The 23,152-nt window shown below is 45.0% G+C and overlaps 1 protein-coding gene across 1 annotated transcript in view; it reads right to left on the bottom strand.

The window, feature by feature from the left end:
* Positions 1–14,014: 14,014 nt before the first annotated feature.
* The window catches only part of LOC135918606 (uncharacterized), a 210,614-nt gene continuing 201,476 nt past the window's right edge, over positions 14,015–23,152 (bottom strand). Inside the window, exons 10-11 of the mRNA XM_070526587.1 lie at positions 14,388–14,453; positions 14,015–14,173 (exon numbers count right to left, since the gene is read on the bottom strand). Of these exons, the coding sequence (XP_070382688.1) occupies positions 14,032–14,173; positions 14,388–14,453 (208 nt within the window). The 3' untranslated portion in view covers positions 14,015–14,031. The remainder of the gene's footprint in view (positions 14,174–14,387; positions 14,454–23,152) is intronic.

The raw sequence follows: 23,152 nt of genomic DNA, 5'->3' as shown, positions 1-23,152 counted from the left end.
ATATTGCTTTCACAGTTTGGCACGCTCATTTTTTACAATCACAGCGACAGCTTTTTGGAACGAACTGGCATTGACACTTCAAAGAATTGTTCAAGCGTTTCTATATAGTATAAGCACATACAAATGCTGTCTTTCACCGGGTCACCGGGTAGGTGACTATCATTCCTAAGTACCGAGTTACTGTGACTGTACAGTAGCGCCGACTGTGGGTAGAATTCTGCATCAGAGTTCCTGTGTTGTGCCATCGTTGCGTCTACTGAGCATCAGTGTGGCATGCCGTAACCTATAAATGGTCACGAATCAGCGGCGAAAACTTGATCATGACAATTACTGCAGCTGCCTTCCTCGTTAGCCAAATGAAAGGACGGATGGAGGGGCAAGACAAAAAATAGTAAAACAATTTCAGCAGATGCAATGAGTTGACATCTATATATAGTTAGCTAGGCTATGTGTGAGTGCATAAATAGTCAAGCTTGAGGCTGTCGAGTCTTGAATGTCCTCAAGCAGTCTTTTCGAGGGAGCCACAGAACATTCACGGTAGAGCTGCTTTACAAACGCAAGCTTGGAGCTTACACGTAAACGAAATGAAAATGGACCGTAAAAGTTTTGAACTATCATTCACGGTAGCTAATCGAAATTTTGATCTTCGAACAATAAAAGGCAGAGTAGTAAAACTGCGAACAAATAAGGGCAAACAAAGTCTAAAATATAAGATCGATAAACTTCTGAACGAGAATAAGGGACTTGTCACAACAACTGAACAGTACTCGCCAGTACCTGCTTTCAAGGGTGCTTTGACCGAAGCAATGCTTCTGTAAGCTCATTGAGGGTTGTTTTTTTTTAAAAATACCCTAGTCTCATCGTTTTATATTGCACATATAATATTCGCTTCATTTTTCTTTTTCCTTCTTGTGCAGTTGTACCTGTGTGTAACGAGGTAGGACAATAATGCCGCCAGTGTTATGAATCCTCTTTGCTGTGTGTTTTTGCTTGCCATGTGCAGTTTTTTTTCTCCCTCTCTCTCTCTATGGGACTACGAATTGAAATATGTACCTGATTTGTACAGCGCTATGTTCTCCGTGTACACTTTTTATTGGAAGCCAAACCCGGTCAGGTGCGAGGAAGTGCCTTTTGTCCTGGACCCTTTGGTTTCTTGTAGAAGAGAACTAGAAAAAAATAAAAAAATGTTAAGAAAATGCTTTATTCCACCATTGTAAATCTGCTAATGCAATGCCGCTGCGGATAGTTGAAGGCGAGCTTTCTAGATCTTTTTTTTTTTGTTTTCTGCGCAAGGCCAGCGCCGCCATTGTCGCGGATGGCTTGATGGTTACTGTCAGCACCCCTTTTAAATAGGCCTGTCGATTGCATCACGTAGCTCTTGCTGCTAGTTTCACTTAAATCCTACCAACCTATAAAAAATCCCAATGGATTCCGAGCATTGAACGTTCGGAGGAACAGTGTTTTTGTGCGCCTCTGTAGTTTATGGTCTCCCTACTTTTTAACAACCAAACTTGCAGTCGCGTCTTACTAATCTCTGTGGTGGATATGTTCACTTTCTCCTAGCCAGCCCTAGACCCAAGGGATTTAAAGAGGTCAGAAAAACCTAAGCCGACCACTGGCCAGATACCTTCATATTGGAACAAATTAGGTTGCATAGTTTTTGTAGCTTTACGCTACCGAGTACTTGCTCCTGTCTCCTTAGTGTACGTCGCTTTATATTTACCAGTACTCAGGCAACCTGATTCGCTTGCAAAACAATATCCATTCGATTTCTGACACATTTTGTCTTTCCTGATTTTGTTTTTTTCCCTCTTAGGTAGTTACTCTAGCAAGTTTACTTCCTATTGCCGTCACCTATCTGACTTGGCGTTTGGCCTTCTTTGTTGTTATGTTTCTTACTATACCGGCCTAATACTTGCTGGTTGACTTCCTGGGTATTTTTCTCGAGTGTTAGTCAATGTTTTTCCTGTGCCAATACGCGAATGTATGAATAGATGTTATGAGCGTCCTCTTTTCAATGGAGCGATTGGTTGCGCCACCAATCTCTTACTATTATACTGCCTAATCTCCTACCTAGGTTGAAAAAATAGAAAAAAAAAACATGATGAACTCCCACAACCAAATTTCCTGACCCCCTATTGTGAACTTTGCTTTTTTACGTCTCCGCTTTTTGTCCTTTCCCTACTTGTCTTCCACCAATCTTCCTATCGCCTCTTACTAAGCTCTAATACGGACATATTTACCTTTCCCTTGTTTCGCTAAACCCAAGGGCTTCAAGGAGGCAAGTGATGCCTATATCGACCGCTGGGCAGCAATCGACGGCTGTATCGCAGCGAGCGCATCCTTCTTCTTCCGTCTTATATCTTTCTTGATATGTGTGTGTACTAAGGCATTCCGATCTCGCTTCGAAAAGTAATGAGCTTCCCTTTGACTTATCATAAATTGTTGCTTTCGTGATTTCGTTTTTTTTTCTTTTAACGAGTTACTCATGTCAGGTTTCTTTTCCATTTCCGCCACCCATGAGATTATTGAAGCCGCTCTGACATTTCGCTTGACGTCCTTTGCTGCTGTGTTGCTCACCCTACAGGCCGCGTACTTGCTTGTTAGCTTCCTAGTTCTTTTTCTCCACTGTGAGTAAATGTTTTTCTTGTAAAGATACCTCAACATTCTCCCAGCCCATTTACTTTCTTCCATATTACTCAGTCGTTCTTCATAATCAATTTTACTGTGAGCTTGCCTAACTTCAGATCTAGTCCGACCCATATCACCCTGCACAGCTTGATTTGTAGCCTTCCCGTGAGCTCATATACGTAAAGCCCCTGAAACTTCGTAAAGTAGTGCCACTCTCCTCCTCCGCCTTCACTCCTCCTCGTTTCTCCTCTCTTTCACGCTCCCTCCTCGACCATGGCACCGCCTACTTGCTCGAGCGCAGCAGACGACCTTTCGCAGAGTGAATGCACGCATAGCAAGGTAGTGCTCTTTAGGCTTTCACGTTGGCTTTCCAGCTCCGCGTAACTTCGTGTACAGCATAGAATCTTTAGTCGGATGCTTATACAAATTCGGTAACGGCAGCTTTTGTTTCATTTTTGATAACTATTTCTTTAAAAAGTATCTGACGGAGTGTTAACGCTGTGCGTTGACGACTGCGAATGTATCGCGTGCCCTACAGTTAGGTACGCAACATTTGTCAATGGCGTGTCGCAAGATATTGTTGCGAATGGTTGTAAATAACACGTTTACCATCGAATGACAACCTCTTGGCTTCCAGCAAGCCCTCAGCCTAAAGAATCCGCGCCGCCCTTACCATGTGAATTCGCGGCGCGTATCAGCTATGACGTACAAAGGCTGCCGGAGATCACTGCTCTGGAGGCTCGAAAGTGTATTACAAGTACAGTGCCGCCAATGTGCGTGCTTGCCAATCTAAGCGCGCGCAAAGCCTCAGAGGTGGGCGCTGGTGCTATTATGTTTCTCGTGTCTCAACGCCGACAGAAATACCGCGGCCGATCATCGAGTCGGGACTGTGCGTACACAAGAAAATAAAATGAGTTTTTAGCATTCGTGCGCGAAGCGGGAGCGCGATAACAATGCTTGACCCATTCTCAAACAAGACTACTGTGGCCTTCAGTAATTTTTTGAGGTTAATGACTTATCACGAATAACACTTCATCGTGCGTTGGTTCGTCCGTTTACTAAGTGACGTACTTGTCGCGAACCGAGTTGCACTGAGGTGCATGCATTGAGGACGGTTGAACTCCCTTCGAAGTAACATTTGCGAGATATGACTTTATTAGTGAAGTCATGATCGCGCAAAGAATCCCCCCGCCATGACGCGGCCGAAATTGCGGCAAGTGAAATGGTTTTACCCATAGGTTAAAATGATATGAAACGGCATTCGAGTTGCAAGTTAACAGTTTATTTTCACATAGATGCATTACAGATTTGCCTTTGCAGTCACAAGTCCGTGTGCACCATTTATTGTCTCATTGCGTAAATAAACGCACCAGCCTAAGAGTCCTACAGCAAGCGCGTCTCAATAAGGCATAGTGACTGTAGAAACTAATAGTAGATTAGACGAGCAAGCGAACGACTATATGAGCGCGCGAACTAACGAGCGAGCAAACGACTAAACGAGCGTGCGAACGAACGAGCAAACTAAGCACGAACGACGACTAAATCAGCCAGGGAACGGGCGGGCGACCGCACGTTTTCTTTGCGAGTGCTGCACCGCCGCATCTTCAGCTTCGCACACTTTAAAGCTCACGCGAATTAGCACATACGTCTCAATTACCTATGATGCGGTCTGCTCGACGACGAACGCACCGCGTAACACTGTTTCGGGAAAGCACGCACGCTTTTCATCGGTGCCTCTGTATCGCAAATCCACCGGGCGACCGCCAACGAGGAACACGAACAAATGTGGCAAACAAAGCTAGTCTGTCTTAAGAAGGCTAGTAAGTAACCACAAAAGGCAGAGAGTTGCTCTCCTGAGGCGCTTTCATGATCGAGACTGAAATTTTATCAAAAGGACTGCGCTGAATCTTACAAATTTCGTAATCACGTTATCGCACGCAACCTCGCGTGCCCGCGAACTCAAGCCGGTTGGCGTTCAAAACGATCAAGCGCACCAAATATGACTAACACGACCACGTAGTGCGCATATAAGCAAAGCAGACGTTGCGTAAAAATCATGTTAAAGCGTGCGTACAAATGACAACATGCACAGTGAACTGTGCAATATCTACTACGTTATTGCCCGCAGCACAATACGCAAGCCTGGCACATACAATACTCTGAGAGAGTCACAACTTACATCACATAGTCGCGCGGAGGAAGTTGGTCGGAAGTTCTCCCTCCCGATTCGGTGAAGCCATGTCTTTCTTCTTAACCCGTTGCGCTTACCGGACGGTATCGCGAACATATTCTTGCCTTTGCTAAAACTATATTGGCATCCAAACGCGCAGCAGGTCATGGTAACAGAAAATGACGTGAAGCGACGTCGCAGTTGCCACAAAACATCCTTCAAGGCGCTCACAAGATCAAAACAACACAGAATAGGAACGGAAAGAATGCCGCCAACAAGCGCCGCTTCTCGAGCAAAGATGGTACTGAAGCGCGACTGTAAACAAACAAAGCCGGCGCAAGGGGCCACGTGATGCCATTAGGCCAATAGCGACGCGGTGTCGGCTTCGGCCAGAGCGCTGGAGGAGGAGGCGGCATTCTTCAAAGCGTGGCACTACTTTACGAAGTTTAACGGGCTTTACATATACGTTGATGCGGGTGCCATCTGGGGGCGGTGCAAGGAGCCCAGCGGATGGAGTCCTCCGCTGTCTAGGGTTCGCCTATTCGGCTATAGAAGAGCCACACAGCACCCACAGTCCCGAAAACCCGGAGAGGTTCGAAAAGAAGAGCTTCGCTTTAAAAACAAAAAAACCTAGGCGGTATTTAGCATCACTTGCACTCAAAGTGCCATTCATACTTGAAATATGATCATTGTGACATCTCGTCAGCTGCGCGGGTCAGTAGCGAGAATGCACACTATTCCTGACGCTTCTACACCTTGACGTACTTTACACGCTTGTGAATGCATGCGCTCTGCAACGTGATCGTGCATTACACCTATAGTGATCTATTGAATGCCTCCGAAGCGGTTGAGTACACCTATGCGTGGATTCAACCGCAGCCTGCCTTGCCGTGCAGTTGCAGAAAATCGGGATTTTTCAATGACAGTCACATATGGGTGGAATATGCCACCCAATCACCTATCATGACGGATCACGATGGCATGAAGGTGATGGTGTCACTACTATGACATGACGACAACTGCAGGAATACGGCAGTGTTACGACAAAGGCATCATGATGCTGCAATAACGACAAAATGATGACAACGTAATGTTGATGACAAGATGACACGATGACGACTAAATGATAAAGTAGTGAAGCCGACAGGGTGAGAGCGGTGGATCGATGACGACGACATGATAACGAAGTAATGATCACGATGGAATGTATGACGACGACGGCGTATTTCTCATGGAGCTTACGTTCGCACTAACGCGCATGATTTGCCGCCCCGGGCAGCGTGCTTTGGCGCTATACACGGCGTTTGTTTTTTCTCAGTTTGGTACCTGGAAATCGCGAAAATCAACAGCTAGCCGGCAGAAGGCAGCACAGAAAAAAAGCGAGGACCGAGGCGAAGAACGTTTCGCGTTTAAATCAGTAGACTTCAGCTATTTCTCTACCACTGCACTCATTTATTTCGACAGCAGCAGTCTACGACATTAGATACCGCCATTTCTCCAATACATTTTTTTGCAATGCATGCAGCACTGTCCTTTTCCGCTCGAGCATTGCCATTCTTGTACTCTGAAATGCATGCAGACATGCTTCCATTCTCATGTTCTGTGGGGTGCTGCAGCACTTCACAAGTTACCAAGCGCTAATCTTGTGCTATTAAGAAATATAAATCATGACCCTCTTAGTAAAGAACACATTGTGGCATAGCAAAACGGAACGAAATAAAAAAAATGATGCTTGGGCCCTAAAATATAAAACTACTCCAATATGTTTTTATTCCAATCTCCTGACGTCAAATTTGCGTAACCACCGACGCAAGCACCGGGCGGTCACCTGCAGAGTTGTTTGAACAGACCAAACAAACGCTCTCCTCGTTCTTTGGAGGTCACATTTGTTTGCTTGAAAAAAGAATAACATTCCCTACACTGAGCTGCTTGTCGTATCTAATTGCCCGACATGGGGCGAGGAGAATGCTCAAGTGGAGAGGGATTCCACGCGGCAGAGCCAGTGCAATTAAAATCGATAACCGGATGAAGAGGGCGGTGCCGGCGTCTGCGATTGGTCCCCTTTCCCTTACTTAGCTTGTGGTGGCTGGTCGAAAATCACAGCGGCATGCAACAGAAGCTTAAGACTAACGCTAAAACGGATCCTCATCAAAGAAGAGTTGGTAGAATAAGGCTCAAAGGGCTCAAAAACGTTACACGGTCACACAAGAAGATTATTATACGCAAATAAACCCATGCTCTCCGGCTGGTGCGAGTAGCCAGCGCTTGAGTGATCGGCGGCAGCCATCTTTTAGTCCTTTCAGAACGGGGCAGCCTGCGACTATTCAGAAGAAAATTCAGCTTTGTTCGGCAGATTAATGCATCTTTAATGCATACACGTCACTTTGACGCAGTGAGTTTTGGCGGTTTTGTGACGTCGCGTGGCAGGCATGTGAAGTGGGTGCAGCCCGAAATTTTTTGACCAATAGCCGGGGACTAATGGCGGTAAGGCGTCGAATCAGAAATAACTGTTTTTATTTTTTCGGTAAAATCATGCATATTCAGCGTATCATATCAGATGCAAAGGTATCGCGGTTTTCGTGACGTCATGTGACAGACAGGTGATGTGGGGGTGGTCCAAAAAAGTTTTTGACCAATCGCGGAGGGCTGATAACAGAAATGGAATAGAAAAGCTTGGAATAGTTTTACGTTATAGAGCACCTTACACCATTGCTATCTTACTTGAATTTTGACTGGCAACGCTTGAATCAGTGACGTGAGGCACTCTGTACAAGTTTGTGAACCAGAAAAAAATGATTCAACACTAACGCTGAACTCTAACGCCACTCTGCATTTGTGCGTATATAACAGCAGTGTCGCACTTCTGAAAACGAAGGCTTGTAAACGAAGGCCTATGCTTGTAAAGCTTCCGGTTCTGTCAATCTATAATGAGCATTTTTTTTTCACTAATACTCTAAACGTATATTCTTACGTAGGCTACTGACCAGTTCCTTGTTTCATCCGCATTCAATGTCAGCACCTTTGAATGTTCACATTTCCAGCGGGACTTGCTGGTCCAGTATTGCGGCCTTCTATTACGAGGGGCTGTCCTTTCCTGATTTTCACTGCAGAAGAGACATGGCAGCAGACAGATATCTACTTGTTCTCAGAAAGCTGGCTCGCAGCTCAATGTGTGGCACGAAGCTTCATCTGTGTGTGCTTCATGTGTGCAGAAATGCCACTAAACGTCTGTTACAAAAACATGCAGAGAAATTTAGAGATAGATATTCGAAGTGTTCAGTATTACGCAAGATGCCTAAAGGTATGCAGTTATAGCCTTAATGTGCTAAACCAGCAGTGAGATACAAGATATTCCTCAAACCATGCCTGATGTGCACGCGTATAGTCACCTCTGTATTTCCTGATATTGTTTCATGTGTTTCGGGACCAATGTACTGTTCCTTTCGAATGCAATTTCAGTAGACGAAAGACAAGCAAGTGTCACTTGCGTCTTTAACGCGTGCCTAAATTTGTCGCGATATAAAACACGTATTTACCATAGGTCGTATGGCTGGAGGTTGCTTATAAAGTAGTGAACCAATAAAGACCAGTGCCGTTCGATATATGCGTTTCACAATACTACTTCAAGCTTGCACATTTCCCCTGATTAGTGCTTTGAATATGGCATGTTACCTAAAACATGAATAAAACTTTTTCGTTTCGTGCTACATTTTGGTGGATGAAAATTTGTCCGCTCTAAAACTTTCCTGCTGCAATTTATTGTGGACAGAAATTCGCTAGAGGGCCTACCTATTCGAATTAAAATTCAGCGTTTATAGTTATCCACATGATTTGAAAACATGTTTCTTTTTGAATCACAGATTTATCTTACTTCAATAGAAACTGGCAATTGATTACCACTAGTGTTGGACAAAAGGGTAAGCTTTGCTTAGAGGTAAAGGTATTTTAAATGAAAGCGGTGCTACAGAAAATGTTAGCATTTTACAAAACCAATCTGGAGGTAAATCTGTAAACACCCAAATATCATATGCATATTTTCCAGCCCATCCCCGGAATGCATAACATTCCAGGACAAGGATCTAACATCATAATTATGACACTCTACTGGAAGCAAGGCTCAGGTGTCATGGATACTTTAAGGCCTTTTGCCTTAAGTCACTTAGGGCAAAGTCACTTAAGGCAAAATGGTTTAATTGACTTCAGACCAAGTGACTTAAAACCGTCACTGTCGATTATTTTTTACGATTATTTAAAGCCTACATCATCTTCCGGGGCGGTGACGTTTTTTTTTCCGACTGAGCTCGTTTTCAAAAAACGATTTGTTCCCAATGTTTTTCTTTTACTTTGTTCCAGTATTGAGTTGCATTGTTTATTTTCTATCGTTGTCGGATATGGCAAGGTTGAAACAGACAACGGTGACCGGGGACACTGAGGGTTGTTACTGCTAATTTCGACAGTTGTCTCTCGCTCTTTACACTTTTGAGCTCGCATATAATCTGTGTTTTCAATGCAAAATAGCTACATAAACACTCGTGGTTGAGTCTTCATTCTGACAGCATACTGGCTTCTCACGGCAGCACTGTACCAGATTAATGAGACCCGAGCGAGACAGCTTTTCACGCAACTACTGTAACGCGTGCTGTATTGTGTGCGTGCATGCACGTAGCTTTATTTGAAAGCTACAATGCCAGCCATTGGTGACGCAATTTCTGCATAGCTTGAGAATGGCCCTAATTTAGCACTAGGGGCTAAATTGTCAGGATATTAAACAATAAAAAAGTTCCTCCCCAGTTCTATTCAAGCATTAATCTGGTATGCATCATACCACCCAGTAGAGTTGCCACAAAGCTCCAAAATAAACCAGCTTTTGTGCCAAATAGGTGCCCCTGTATGGTGCCAGTGCGTCCATTATAAGCCAGTTTAGTTGCAAACAAGGCCCCTGTTAAGACCTATTTCTGCGCAAACTGGTCGTGCCTAAACCTGCTTGCATGCCAAACGGGACCCCACTCAGACCTGTTCGTGTGTAAACTGGTCCTGTTTATACCTCTTTGCATACCAAACGGGACCCCGTTCAGACCTTTTCGTGTGTAAACTGGTCCTGTTTATACCTGTTTGCATGCCAAATGGGACCCCATTCAAACCTGTTCCTGAGTAAACTGGTCCTGTTTATACTCGTTTGTCGCTAAACAGGTCCCTGTTTAACCCAGTTTAAACCAGTATAACCCAGTTTGAATTTAAATAGGATTTTCCAACAGGGAAACGAGGCAGTTGTGTGGGGCCAGATGTCAAAAATAAGTGTTAGAAATGTTGGTTATGGTAGCTCAATGATTTTATTTAGTACCGTAACTGTAGTTAAATCTGTCACCGCGTCAGCTCTTAACTTCCTAACCAGAAATATTGACACCGCTTTATTGCATGCGGGCACATCATTATCAGGTTAAAAGACTTATTCATTTTCATTTGTGGCATTTGATAATTATAGAAGTGACAATACGTGCTGGGTGCAGCCGCTGTTCGTGCAATGCTTGTTTGAAGCAGGTTTGAAGTTGGGCAAGCACGAATTAAAATATGGTTATAGTTCACACTTGACACGTGAATTAGCCGTACTACACTATTTTTGAAACCTTTCTTCTGGTTTACAGTAAGCATTTTCCACTCAAATTACCCAAGCAGTCTAAAGTGATAAGGGAGCAATAGGTGACGCGTGACCGATTCAGAATGATAAACACTAAAGATTTGTCGTGCTTTTCGGCACACACGATGTTTCTTGCTGCTGAAAGAATTTATGGGGCTGCGAAAGAAACTGAACAGTGATTTCAGGTGAACAAGAATTGCCTATTATTTCTCACGTTTCGAGATATTAATTATGCCCTGTGTAGAAAGTAATAAACACTTCCACTCGCCCCAAGAGACGTTTTATTCTAAGAAGTATTGCGGTTAGTGGGCACCTTGGTATTGACACAAATGTAGCGCGACAAGTAAGATCATACTTTTTTGAGCACGGGCATTCGTGACTGTAAAACAAAGCGTTATGACATATCACATAAGCGATTCCCGGAACACAGCATTGGGACCTTTTCTTGTTATCATCAACAGGTATACAGAAAGTGTTCAGACTTTCCTTGAGCATTCACACTGGCAAGGCATTAGTTGCAAATTACGCGCGAATAAAGCTAGTCAAATACGTCTTCGCATCAATTCATTTTATTCTAAAGCACATATTTAACCTTCCGCCACATTGTGGAACGTTTCCTGCAACGATAAACGCGAGGGTTTCTGCAATTGCTAAAGGATGAGATATGCTCCAAACCATAAACAAGTAGCGAGCAATGTGATTTCTGCCCGTATCGTAGATAATAATACATATGTATATTACAAAGAATAATACATATGTATGTATGTATACATATGTATGCATAATAATAATGTTTCGTACATAATTACATTATTACATAATTATTATGAATTGTTTTGAAAGCATATATTCAATTGATAGGTAAAGAAAAGCGAGCAACAGGCTCGCAACTATCACCAGAAGCTGCACCACAGTATTTTCCGGGCTTCATGTAAATGATTTGGCAATCACAAGTAACAAAGCGCTGACATATCTTTCCAGTTTGTGCAGCTGTAAAAACTTAGGAATAATTATATAGAAGAAAAACTATTAAATCGTTAAAAAATAAGAAGCTTGACCACGTAATCATTATTTAAGGGCTTGTCAGAACACAACTATGGTAAATGATTGCAAGGTACATGGCGTAACATTTTCCACCCTCGTTAGTTTTTACTTAAATGCAAAATAGTTCAGCAAAAAAAAAAGACTATCGTATTCTTGCGCAGCGTCATCTAAATGACAACACTTTCTCCCCTCCAAGGTAAAACTTCAAGTGACTTACATGCTATTTCTGTCGGATCTCAATTACTATATGCTTGTCATGGCTACTGAAAACAAAGCAAAACCTAAACAGAATGTTACTTGTTTACAGAAGATAGTTCAACCGGAAACATTCGGCGGCAACTGCCTTTCAGGAGCAGAATTTCAGAGGAGTCCTGCACTTGCACAAATTTCAGAATGCACGATCTGTTTCCTTTTCAACAACGTGTAATATGTTTTTTTTTGGTGAACAATGACGTGATGGCTGGTAGGTACCTCAACGACCATGTCCTGGAACCTGCCATCTTACTAAAAAACTAGGAAAATGCGCATTTGCCCACTTATTAGAAACCTCCGAGTGTGTGCTATCCTAAATCGAATTACACACTCATGTAAAAGTAAACACAACTGTGGCGCGTTACCTCTTGCAGGAATTTTCATCATTAAGCAATGCTGCTTTCACTAATAACACTTTTTTGAACTTGAAGTGAGAAGCTAGATTGCTCTAAACAATAAATTGATAAGATATTTAGGTCATACAAAGAACCACCTCAGTTTCTTGATTTTTTTTTATGTTGAGCACGCCCGATGAGGTTTGTGTTCACAGATGTGCAGACTATCAATCTCCTATCACCTGTTCCTGCATCAGAAAGTTAGTAATGTCTTATGCTGCACAGTCTGGCCTATCTCTACTTTGCTCTGTTCATTTACCATTACATCATGAATCAACTTACCCAGAAACCAGTGTTGTTATTGTAACATCTGCAAATGATTACAAAGACGGCGCCGAATAAACAACACACGAAGAAGGGGGACACGAGACAGCACGTAGGCGCACTAACTGAGTGTTTTATTTCTTGACATAGTAATATATAGCTGCTGTCAATGATCAAAACAACAAGAATAAACAGGGCAGTCATCTGCATCGCACAAGGAAGCCAAGATACAGAATAGGGAGTTTTAGCAGAGCGTTTACGGTCCGTTCCGCTCAGACCGGACTATCACAACAATTGGCACGCAGCCGCTCAGCAAAACGCTGCCGGGAACACTGACGCGCGTGCGCACAGCACACATAGCGGCAGCGGAACGTGGGACGCTGACCACGTTCCGCTAGGAACCTGAGTTAGCGGTGCGTCAGGGGGCGTGTAGTTGCTTTAGTAATCGTTTTACCGCCAAGCTTAGAGCACGTCAGTGACGTCTCTGGGAGACGAGCTTCTTATATAAGCGAAATCAATGCATTCTATTCAGCCACCGGTGCGCGTGAAACGTGTGCGGAGCGGAGCGCAAGCAAAGGCTCTGCTAAAACTAATAACTTTTAAGTGTCACTCTCAAGATACGCCAGTTTCTTTCTCGAAAGCGAAACTGAGGCTTCACTGATACAATCAACACCGCGCTTTTTTATCTAAAACGCTTCCAATATCTCCCTTGTCAGTTGATGGTCAGCTCTGTACAGAACACTGGCTCTATCGAAATCTGGGATGCACTTGTGAGCCTTCCAATGCGCACTTACATGACCGAAGAGCTGGTTTTATCATGCTTAACCAACTAGCCCACCAACACATGCTGAGGTACTTATCTGCAAATGTATAAGAATTCTTGTAGTGCATTGTTGGTGCGCAATAAGACCCACGCTAGAACCATGAAAATGGTTGTGCTGCCCTGCCTGGATGCTATAGAATTAAGTTGCCCAAAAACAAGTGGGGTTATTGTAACACCTGCAAATATATTACTACTCCCGAAGTCAATTGTTAGTGAACGATAAGACCCGTGCTAGAAGTCAGAAAAGGGTTGTGCTGCCCTGCCTGTATAAAAATAGAGTGTGAAATATGCATGTATAAGACAGAATAAAATAGATTGATTGATATATTGATTGTAAGCGCCTTGGTGCAAAGATTGGAACCGCTGGGCCCATAACGAAAGTTCGTTATGTCGAAACAAACATAATCGTTTATTTCTGAAATGGGTATTTTGAGGCTAAATATTGTAGACGAGGTCTCCGCGTTTCTTAAGAAATATGATGAATGGGTTTCGGAAATAACAATTGTGTTGGGTTTACTTGCATAGAAATGTTCTCTTGAAGAGAAGCTGCATAATATTACTTTAAAATAGTTGGGGTGATTTCATTATCTCGTAATAAACTTCTGCATGGTTTCTTCTGCTATTAGCATGCTAACGCTTATTTTATAATTTCAAGCTAACAGGCTGAAATTTTTCTGGCGAATAATTTGGTCGTAATGTTGTAGATATGTTTATTTTCTACAAGATGTCACACTACAGTGACTGTGAAACACACAGTAATCGTCCACGTTAAATCGAACGCAGTAATGAGTTGTCTAGAACATCAGCATTGTGACTGCTAGGCGCTGCATATTTTCCAAGTGGCGTCAGGTAGTTTAGGTCCATCCAAAAGTGAGAACAGCTCTTCGTGTAAACGCAACAGCATCATCGATGGCAGGTCCGTCAACGCCACGACTGAGAACCACCTTCCGTAGGCATAACTGAAAGAAAAAAAAATCATTACATGCCTAGGCGTAAACGTGGATAATGCAAGACAAGCTGCGCTGGTGGGAAATAAGGTTTCGGTCTTCTTTTGCGTGGCTGTGTCAGAGAGCAGAAGTCACAGTAATATCCATCACTTGTGCAGGTAAGTTATAGGCTACGTAAAGAAAGAACAGTAATATTGAGCATCAAGGTGTAGTAGCTGAAACTTACCAGTACTCCTTGCGCCGTGTGTCTGTATTCAACCGACATGTTAAGCCACATAGCAGCTGGTGAAGTCTGTAAAATAAAAAAAATATTAAAAATAATACACCGATCAACGAAGGAATATCGGCGACTGGCAACCTAAATATTTTGCTTCAGGTATGCGAAGATCTACTTAAGCTTTTGAAAACGTGCACGACACCGAACGAACTGTAAGTACCGAGCATTTTTCCGTAAAATTGCAGGGTTAATTATTATGTAAGTATTGGAAGCCGTAATATAAAATCTAGAAACGTTAACTAGACACATGAAGCAAGACAGAGGGCCGGCTCCTTCGATATTCCAACTTAATTTTTTGTATTTCTTTTTTTTTTGTAGTGCACAGCGGCCCAGCTTATTTCGCCCCATACGTTTGTTTCTCAACTTGAGATTTTGATGCTTCTGCTTTTGACCAGGAAACCATTCTGCGACTCATCCAAGCACCCAAATACATTCAAATATTTGAGATTTTTTAACGTAGAGTTCAGCCAAAACGTACCTCACAATGACTCTCGACGATATTGCGATTAGCAATGAAACAGTGAAGCCACCCGCCCTATTAATGAATACAATTTTAACGATGGTGGCGTGACCACTGTGACGTCACAATGGTCTAATGACGACGACAGACTGATTAACACTGTTACATACATAGTTGCCTAAACTGGTCGATAATTTGGGTCAAGGGTTCTCATGTAGGCAACGAGATACGGCTATAGACACTGGAAAGTGCCGGAGGTAGCTTGAATTTTCTAATGACATTTTTAACCGGGTTACCAAGTTTTACACTGCAGCACTGATGTGTACATCTGATGGGCCTGCAAATCAAGAAGGTACCCTTTTTTGCCCCATCTCCATTGGTGGTCGGGGCTCTTCACTCCAATAAATCTTCACTCTTGATATGCGTATTGTGGGGTGCTCTAATGCGAAGAGCTCTTTTTTCCAGTGCAAACACCGGTGACACATGACTTTTGTATCTGCGACCACAAACCGCTATGCAGTAATGAATGGCAGAGTGACAAACGCGTAGTAAAGTTTGATAAGGATGTAGGGAGGCAAATAGTTTCGACATTTCGATAACCCATGCAAACAATATGAGGCCTTACGAACTACAGAACGCACATGAAGGCGGAATTTTAAGTGGTTATCTATAATAACACCAAGAACTTTTGCCTCACAAGCATGTTATATGGAATGGTTCTTGTAAATGACACCTGAATGAAGAGTCGTTTCTTTTTTCAAAGTGAAATAAGGTAATAACTGCCGTCGTTGGATTACGGAGATAGGCATTCAATGGGCACCAAGAGTGCGAAATTTGCAATTCCGAGGTAAGCTTAGTATTACGTCGCATTTCTCACGATCATCTATTACAAGGTTAGTATTGTCTGCATAAATTGCAGGGGTAGCACATCGCGGCTCCTATGCAAGACGTCCTACTTACACACGGGATCACAGTACCTCATACAGTTTTATCTCATCATCATCATCATCAGCCTGGTTACGCCCACTGCAGGGCAAAGGCCTCTCCCATATTTCTCCAACAACCCCGGTCATGTACTAATTGTGGCCATGCCGTCCCTGCAAACTTCTTAATCTGATCCGCCCACCTAAGTTTCTGCCGTCCCCTGCTACGCTTCCCTTCCCTTGGAATCCAGTCCGTAACCCATAATGACCATCGGTTATCTTCCCTCCTCATTACATGTCCTGCCCATGCCCATTTCTTTTTCTTGATTTCAACTAAGATGTCATTAACTCGCGTTTGTTCCCTCACCCAATCTGCTCTTTTCTTATCCCTTAACGTTACACCTATCATTCTTCTTTCCATAGCTCGTTGCGTCGTCCTCAGTTTGAGTAGAACCCTTTTCGTAAGCATCCAGGTTTCTGCCCCGTAAGTGAGTACTGGTAAGACACAGCTATTATACACTTTTCTCTTGAGGGATAATGACAACCTGCTGTTCATGATCTGAGAATGCCTGCCAAAGGCACCCCAGCCCATTCTTATTCTTCTGATTATTTCTGTCTCATGATCCGGATCCGCAGTCACTACCTGCCCTAAGTAGATGTATTCCCTTACGACTTCCAGTGCCTCGCTGCCTATTGTAAATTGCTGTTCTCTTCCGAGACTGTTAAACATTACTTTAGTTTTCTGCAGATTAATTTTTAGACCCACTCTTCTGCTTTGCCTCTCCAGGTCAGTGAGCATGCATTGCAGTTGGTCCCCTGAGTTACTAAGCAAGGCAATATCATCAGCGAATCGCAAGTTACTAAGGTATTCTCCATTAACTTTTATCCCCATTTCTTCCCAATCCAGGTCTCTGAATACCTCCTGTAAACACGCTGTGAATAGCATTGGAGAGACCGTATCTCCCTGCCTGACGCCTTTCTTTATTGGGATTTTGTTGCTTTCTTTATGGAGGACTATGGTGGCTGTGGAGCCGCTATAGATATTTTTCAGTATTTTTACATATGGCTCGTCTACACCCTGATTCCGTAATGCCTCCATGACTGCTGAGGTTTCGACAGAATCAAATGCTTTCTCGTAATCAATGAAAGCTATATATAAGGGTTGGTTATATTCCGCACATTTCTCTATCACCTGATTGATAGTGTGAATATGATCTATTGTTGAGTAGCCTTTACGGAATCCTGCCTGGTCCTTTGCTTGACAGAAGTCTAAGGTGTTCCTGATTCTATTTGCGATTACCTTAGTAAATAGTTTGTAGGCAACGGACAGTAAGCTGATTGGTCTATAATTTTTCAAGTATTTGGCGTCCCCTTTCTTATGGATTAGGATTATGTTAGCATTTTTCCAAGATTCCGGAACGCTCGACGTTATGAGGCATTGCGTATACAGGGTGGCCAGTTTCTCTAGAACAATCTGCCCACCATCCTTCAACAAATCTGCTGTTACCTGATCCTCCCCAGCTGCCTTCCCCCTTTGCATATCTCCCAAGGCTTTCTTTACTTCTAACGGCGTTACCTGTGGGATTTCGAATTCCTCTAGACTATTTTCTCTTCCATTATCGTCGTGGGTGGTACTGGTACTGTACAAATCTCTATAGAACTCCTCAGCCACTTGTACTATCTCATCCATATTAGTAATGATATTGCCGGCTTTGTCTCTTAACGCATACATCTGATTCTTGCCAATTCCTAGTTTCTTCTTCACTGTTTTTAGGCTTCCTCCGTTCCTGAGAGCCTGTTCAATTCTATCCATATTATACTTCCTTATGTCAGCTGTCTTACGCTTGTTGATTAACTTCGAAAGTTCTGCCAGTTCTATTCTAGCTGTAGGGTTAGAGGTTTTCATACATTGGCGTTTCTTGATCAGATCTTTCGTCTCTTGCGATAGTTTAGTGGTATCCTGCCTAACGGAGTTACCACCGACTTCCATTGCAGACTCCTTAATGATGTCCACAAGATTGTAGTTCATTGCTTCAACACTAAGGTCCTCTTCCTGAGTTAAAGCTGAATACCTGTTCTGTAGCTTGATCTGGAATTGCTCTATTTTCCCTCCTACCGCTAACTCATTGATCGGCTTCTTATGTACCAGTTTCTTCCGTTCCCTTCTCAGGTCTAGGCTAATTCGAGTTCTTACCATCCTGTGGTCACTGCAGCTTACCTTGCCGAGCACGTCCACATCTTTTATGATGCCATGGTTAGCGCAGAGTATGAAGTCTATTTCATTTCTAGTCTCGCCGTTCGGGCCCCTCCACGTCCACTTTCGGCTATCCCGTTTGCGGAAGAAGGTATTCATTATCCTCATATTATTCTGTTCCGCAAACTCTACCAATAACTCCCCCCTGATATTCCTAGTGCCTGTGCCATATTCCCCTGTGCCATGTCTCCAGCCTGCTTTTTGCCTACCTTGGCATTAAAGTCACCCATTAGTAAAGTGTATTTAGTTTTCACTCTACCCATCGCCGATTCCACGTCTTCATAGAAGCTTTCGACTTCCTGGTCATCATGACTGGATGTAGGGGCGTAGACCTGTACAATCTTCATTTTGTACCTCTTATTAAGTTTCACAACAAGACCTGCCACCCTCTCGTTAATGCTATAGAATTCCTGTATGTTACCAGCTATACTCTTATTAATCAGGAATCCGACGCCTAGTTTCCTTCTCTCTGCTAAGCCCCGGTAGCACAGGACGTGCCCGCTTTTTAGCACTGTATATGCTTCTTTTGGCCTCCTAACTTCGCTGAGCCCTATTATATCCCATTTAGTGCCCTCTAATTCCTCCAATAGCACTGCTAGACTCGCCTCACTAGATAACGTTCTAGCGTTAAACGTTGCCAGGTTCATATTCCAATGGCGGCCTGCCCGGAGCCAGTGATTCTTAGCACCCTCTGCAGCGTCGCAGGTCTGACCGCCGCTGTGGTCAGTTGCTTCGCAGCTGCTGGGGACTGAGGGCCGGGGTTTGATTGTGTTGTTCATATAGGAGGTTGTGGCCAAGTACTGCACCAGGGTGGCCAATCCTGCTCTGGTGAGGGAGTGCGTTACCGGTTCTCGTCACCGGGATCAGGCCACACTCCAGGCCTGTTTATGCAAATTTATCAACACGCGGATTTTTTTTTTAATCCGGTGGAAAATTGCCGGCACCGGGATTCGAACCACGGACCTCTTGCACGCGAGGCGGGTGTTCTACCTCTACGCCACCGCTGCATACAGTTTTATCTAGTACTGCGATGGTAGCGGAGGGTCAGCTGAATTGTCGTCTACTGTATTAGATGTTACTGAGTTATCCTCGAATGAGCAAAGCTGGGCCAGAGACATCCCGCGTGGCAGCACTTGTGTCGTCAAGCCAAAATTGACCACGGGCAGGCAGACGCAATTCGCCGTAATAGATAAAACTGTCTAAAAGATAGACAGTTTTATCTATTACGGCGAATTGCGTCTGCCTGCCCGTGGTCAATTTTGGCTTGACGACACAAGTGCTGCCACGCGGGATGTCTCTGGGCCAGCTTTGCTCATTCGAGGATAACTCAGTAACATCTAATGCAGTAGACGACAATTCAGCTGACCCTCCGCTACCATCGCAGTCACCAACTTGTACCATCGCCGACTTACAGAAAATTATTGCGCCCGACATGGCGTCCCAGCACGCTCGTGAGCTCTACCGCGTTCAGTTTTCCTACCACGATAGTTTTCACTTTACCGATCGTACATTGGCCCAAGCTACAGCTGTAAAATATCGCATTAATACCAACGATGCCCCTCCTATTCACCGCCGCCCGTATCGAGTGTCACCGGCTGAGCATCAAATTATTCATGCAGAAGTGCGAAAATGCTTGTCATGAACATTATTGAACCGTCATGTAGTCCATGGCGTCACCGGATGGAGGGGTAAAAAAGAAGGATACCTCATGGGCTTTTCCATGGATTATCGGCACCTTAACAGGGTTTGATTGTTGTGTTCATATAGGAGGTCGTGGCCTAGTACTGCACCAGGGTGGCCAATCCTGCTCTGGCGAGGGAGTGCGTTAGCGGTTCTGGTCACCGGGATCAGGCCACACTCCAGGCCTGTTTATGCAATTTTATTAACACGCGCACTTTTTTTATACCGGTGGCAAATTGCGCCGCACCGGTATTCGAACCACGGACCTCTTGCATCCGAGGCGGGTGTTCTACCTCTACGCCACCGCTGCACTCCGAGATTGCACTCCTAGACTCTTCCGAGACTATTAAACATTACTTTACTTTATTCTGCAGAAAACTAAAGTAATGTTTACCAGCCTCGGAAGAGAACAGCAGTTTACAATAGGTAGTGAGGCACTGGAAGTGGTAAGGGAATACATCTACTTAGGTCAGATAGTCACTGCGGATCCGGATCATGAGACTGAAATAATCAGAAGAATAAGAATGGGCTGGGGTGCTTTGGCAGGCATTTTCAGATCGTGAACAGCAGGTTGCCATTATCCCTCAAGAGAAAAGTTTATAACCACATTGTCTTACCAGTACTCACGTATGGGGAGAAACCTGGAGGCTTACGAAAAGGGTTCTACATAAATTTAGGGTGACGCTTCGAGCTATGGAAAGAAGAATGATGGCTTAAGAAAGAAAAGGGATAAGAAAAGAGCAGATTGGGTGAGGGAACAAACGCGAGTTAACGATATCTTAGTTCAAATCAAGAAAAATAAATGGGCATAGGCAGGACACGTAATGAGGAGGGAAGATAACCGATGGTCTTTAAGAGTTACGGAATGGATTCCAAGGCAAGGGAAGCGTTGCAGAGGGCTGCAGAAAGTTAGGTGGGCGGATGAGATTTATAAGTTTTCAGGGACAACATGGCCACAATTAGCACATGACCGGGGTAGTTGAAGAAGAATGGGAGAGGTCTTTGCCATGCAGTGGGCGTAACCAGGCTGATGATGATGATGAACAGGGTTGCCAAAAAGCACGGAGTAAGACATTTAGGAGGTGAAACTCCCATGAGCGCGAGCGAGCGCGGGCGACAAGATAAGGTCACAATTGTTGTATGTGCCGACGGGGCCGTATACAGTGGCGGTGCCACACGGCGCGTCGTAGAAGCCGCAGCGAAATAAAAAAAATGCAGCGCCCGGGCAGGCGGCTCCGGCACGCTCTCAACGGCGGTACTTTCTTTCCAGGCCACCAGGCGCTGCCAGCACGATAACGGCTCCGCAGGCTTGTGACCTTTTCTGGTCGCCGCAAACAGCGGAGTTTCCACTCCTAAATGTTTCTTGCTCCGTCCCAAAAAGGACGTGCATCCCCTATCTAGGATTGATGACGCCCTTTACTACCTCCACGGTGCCCGCTACTTCTCCTCTCTTGACCTTCGCTCCGGCTACTGGCAGATTGCCGTGGACGATCTCGACCGCGAGAATACTGCTTTTGTAACACCAGACGGTCTTCATGAATTCAAAGTGATGCCGCTCAGTCTATGTAACGCACCTGCCACTTTTGAACGCATGACGGACTCCCTTCTTCACGGTTTCAAATGGTCTACGTGCCTGTGCTACTTGGAAGACGTTATAGTATTCTCCCCAACGTTCGCTACGCACCTCAAGCGCCTCTCAGCAGTCCTGGACGTTTTTCGTCGAGCAGGTCAGCAGCTCAACGCATCGAAGTGCCAATTCGGCCGTCACCCCATTACCGTCCTTGGGCATCTCGCTGACGCGAACAGAGTGCAACCGGACCCAGGCAAGATCCATGCTATTACGCGCTTCCCTGTTCCGAAGTGTGTCAAGGATTTGCGCAGCTTCATCGGCCTATGTTCGTACTTCCGCCGTTTCGTGAAAAATTTCGCCGCCATAGCACGACCACTAACCGAGCTTTTGAAATAAAGACGCCCCTTCCAGTGGGGCGATAACGAGGCCTCTGCATTATCGCATCTAATCGACCGACTCACAACGCCTCCCGTTCTGGCCCATTTCGATCATTCTGCACATACCCAAGTCCGTACTGATGCCAGCGGTCACGGAATTGGCGCAGTACTGGCCCAACGCCAGCCTGGCCACGACCGTGTTATCGCTTACGCCAGCCGGCTCCTCTCGCCCGCGGAGCGCAACTATTCCATCACTGAGCGTGAGTGTCTGGCCCTAGTTTGGGCGGTTGCGAAGTTCCGCCCATACTTATATGGCCGACCCTTTTCCGTTGTCACAGACCATCACGCGCTTTGCTGGTTATGCTCATTGAAAGACCCTTCAGGAAGACTTGGTCGCTGGGCCTTACGCCTCCAAGAATATTCGTTCTATGTCACCTACAAATCTGGCCGACTACACAAGGACGCTGACTGCCTGTCTCGCTACCCGGTAGACGAGCCTGACGACGCCGAGAGTAGTACCGCCGACGGCATTTGCTCTGTGTCTGCCTTCGCTAACATCGCCGATGAGCAGTACCGAGACACATCGCTGCGAGTACTCATTGAGCGTCTGCACTCTGCACCTACCGACGCATCCGTTCGCCGATATGTCCTTCAGGGCGGCATTCTGTACTGAAGGAAATTCCTCCCTGGTGGATCTGATCTTCTTGTAGTGCCAAAATATCTACGAGCGACTGTGCTCTTTGAGATGCATGACGCACCCACTGCAGGACATCTTGCAGTAACACGCACCTACGACCGCGTCCGCCGCCGCTTCTATTGGCCTGGTCATGCTCGCTCCATCCGACGCTATATTGCAGCCTGTGATCCCTGCTAGCGTCGGAAAACACCTCAGGTGCTACCTGCTGGTCATCTCCAGCCAATCACCGTCCCTGTGGAACCGTTGTTTCGTGTTCGTTTAAACCTCCTCGGTCCCTTTCCCACGTCCTCCTCCGGGAACAAATGGGTAGCCGTCGCAACTGATTACGCCACCCGATACGCTATCACGCGGGCTCTCCCTACCAGTTGCGCCACTGACGTCGCGGACTTTCTCTTGCGTGACATTATCTTACTTCATGGTGCCCCGCGACAGGTGCTTACTGACTCTGGTCGTAACTTCCTCTCGAAAGTTATCACCGACATTGTGCGTTCAGGCTTTACTCAACACAAGCTGACTACATCATACCATCCTCAAACCAGTGGCCTGACAGAGCGGTTAGACCGTACTCTTACCGATATGCTCTCCAAGTACGTTTCCAAGGACCACCACGATTGGGACATTGCCCTTCTTTACGTCACATTTGCGTGACGTAAAGAAGGGCCTTCCGTGTCCGGCCTGCGTGACACCACCGGCTTTTCTGCATTTTACCTACTGTACGGTCGCGAACCGACCTTGCCCCTTGACACGGTACTT

Source organism: Dermacentor albipictus, chromosome 10 (genome assembly GCF_038994185.2).
Source record: "Dermacentor albipictus isolate Rhodes 1998 colony chromosome 10, USDA_Dalb.pri_finalv2, whole genome shotgun sequence".
Taxonomy (NCBI): Eukaryota; Metazoa; Arthropoda; class Arachnida; order Ixodida; family Ixodidae; genus Dermacentor; species Dermacentor albipictus.
The sequence above is the reverse complement of the archived record's forward strand: the minus strand, read 5'-3'. Positions and strand labels throughout refer to the sequence as shown.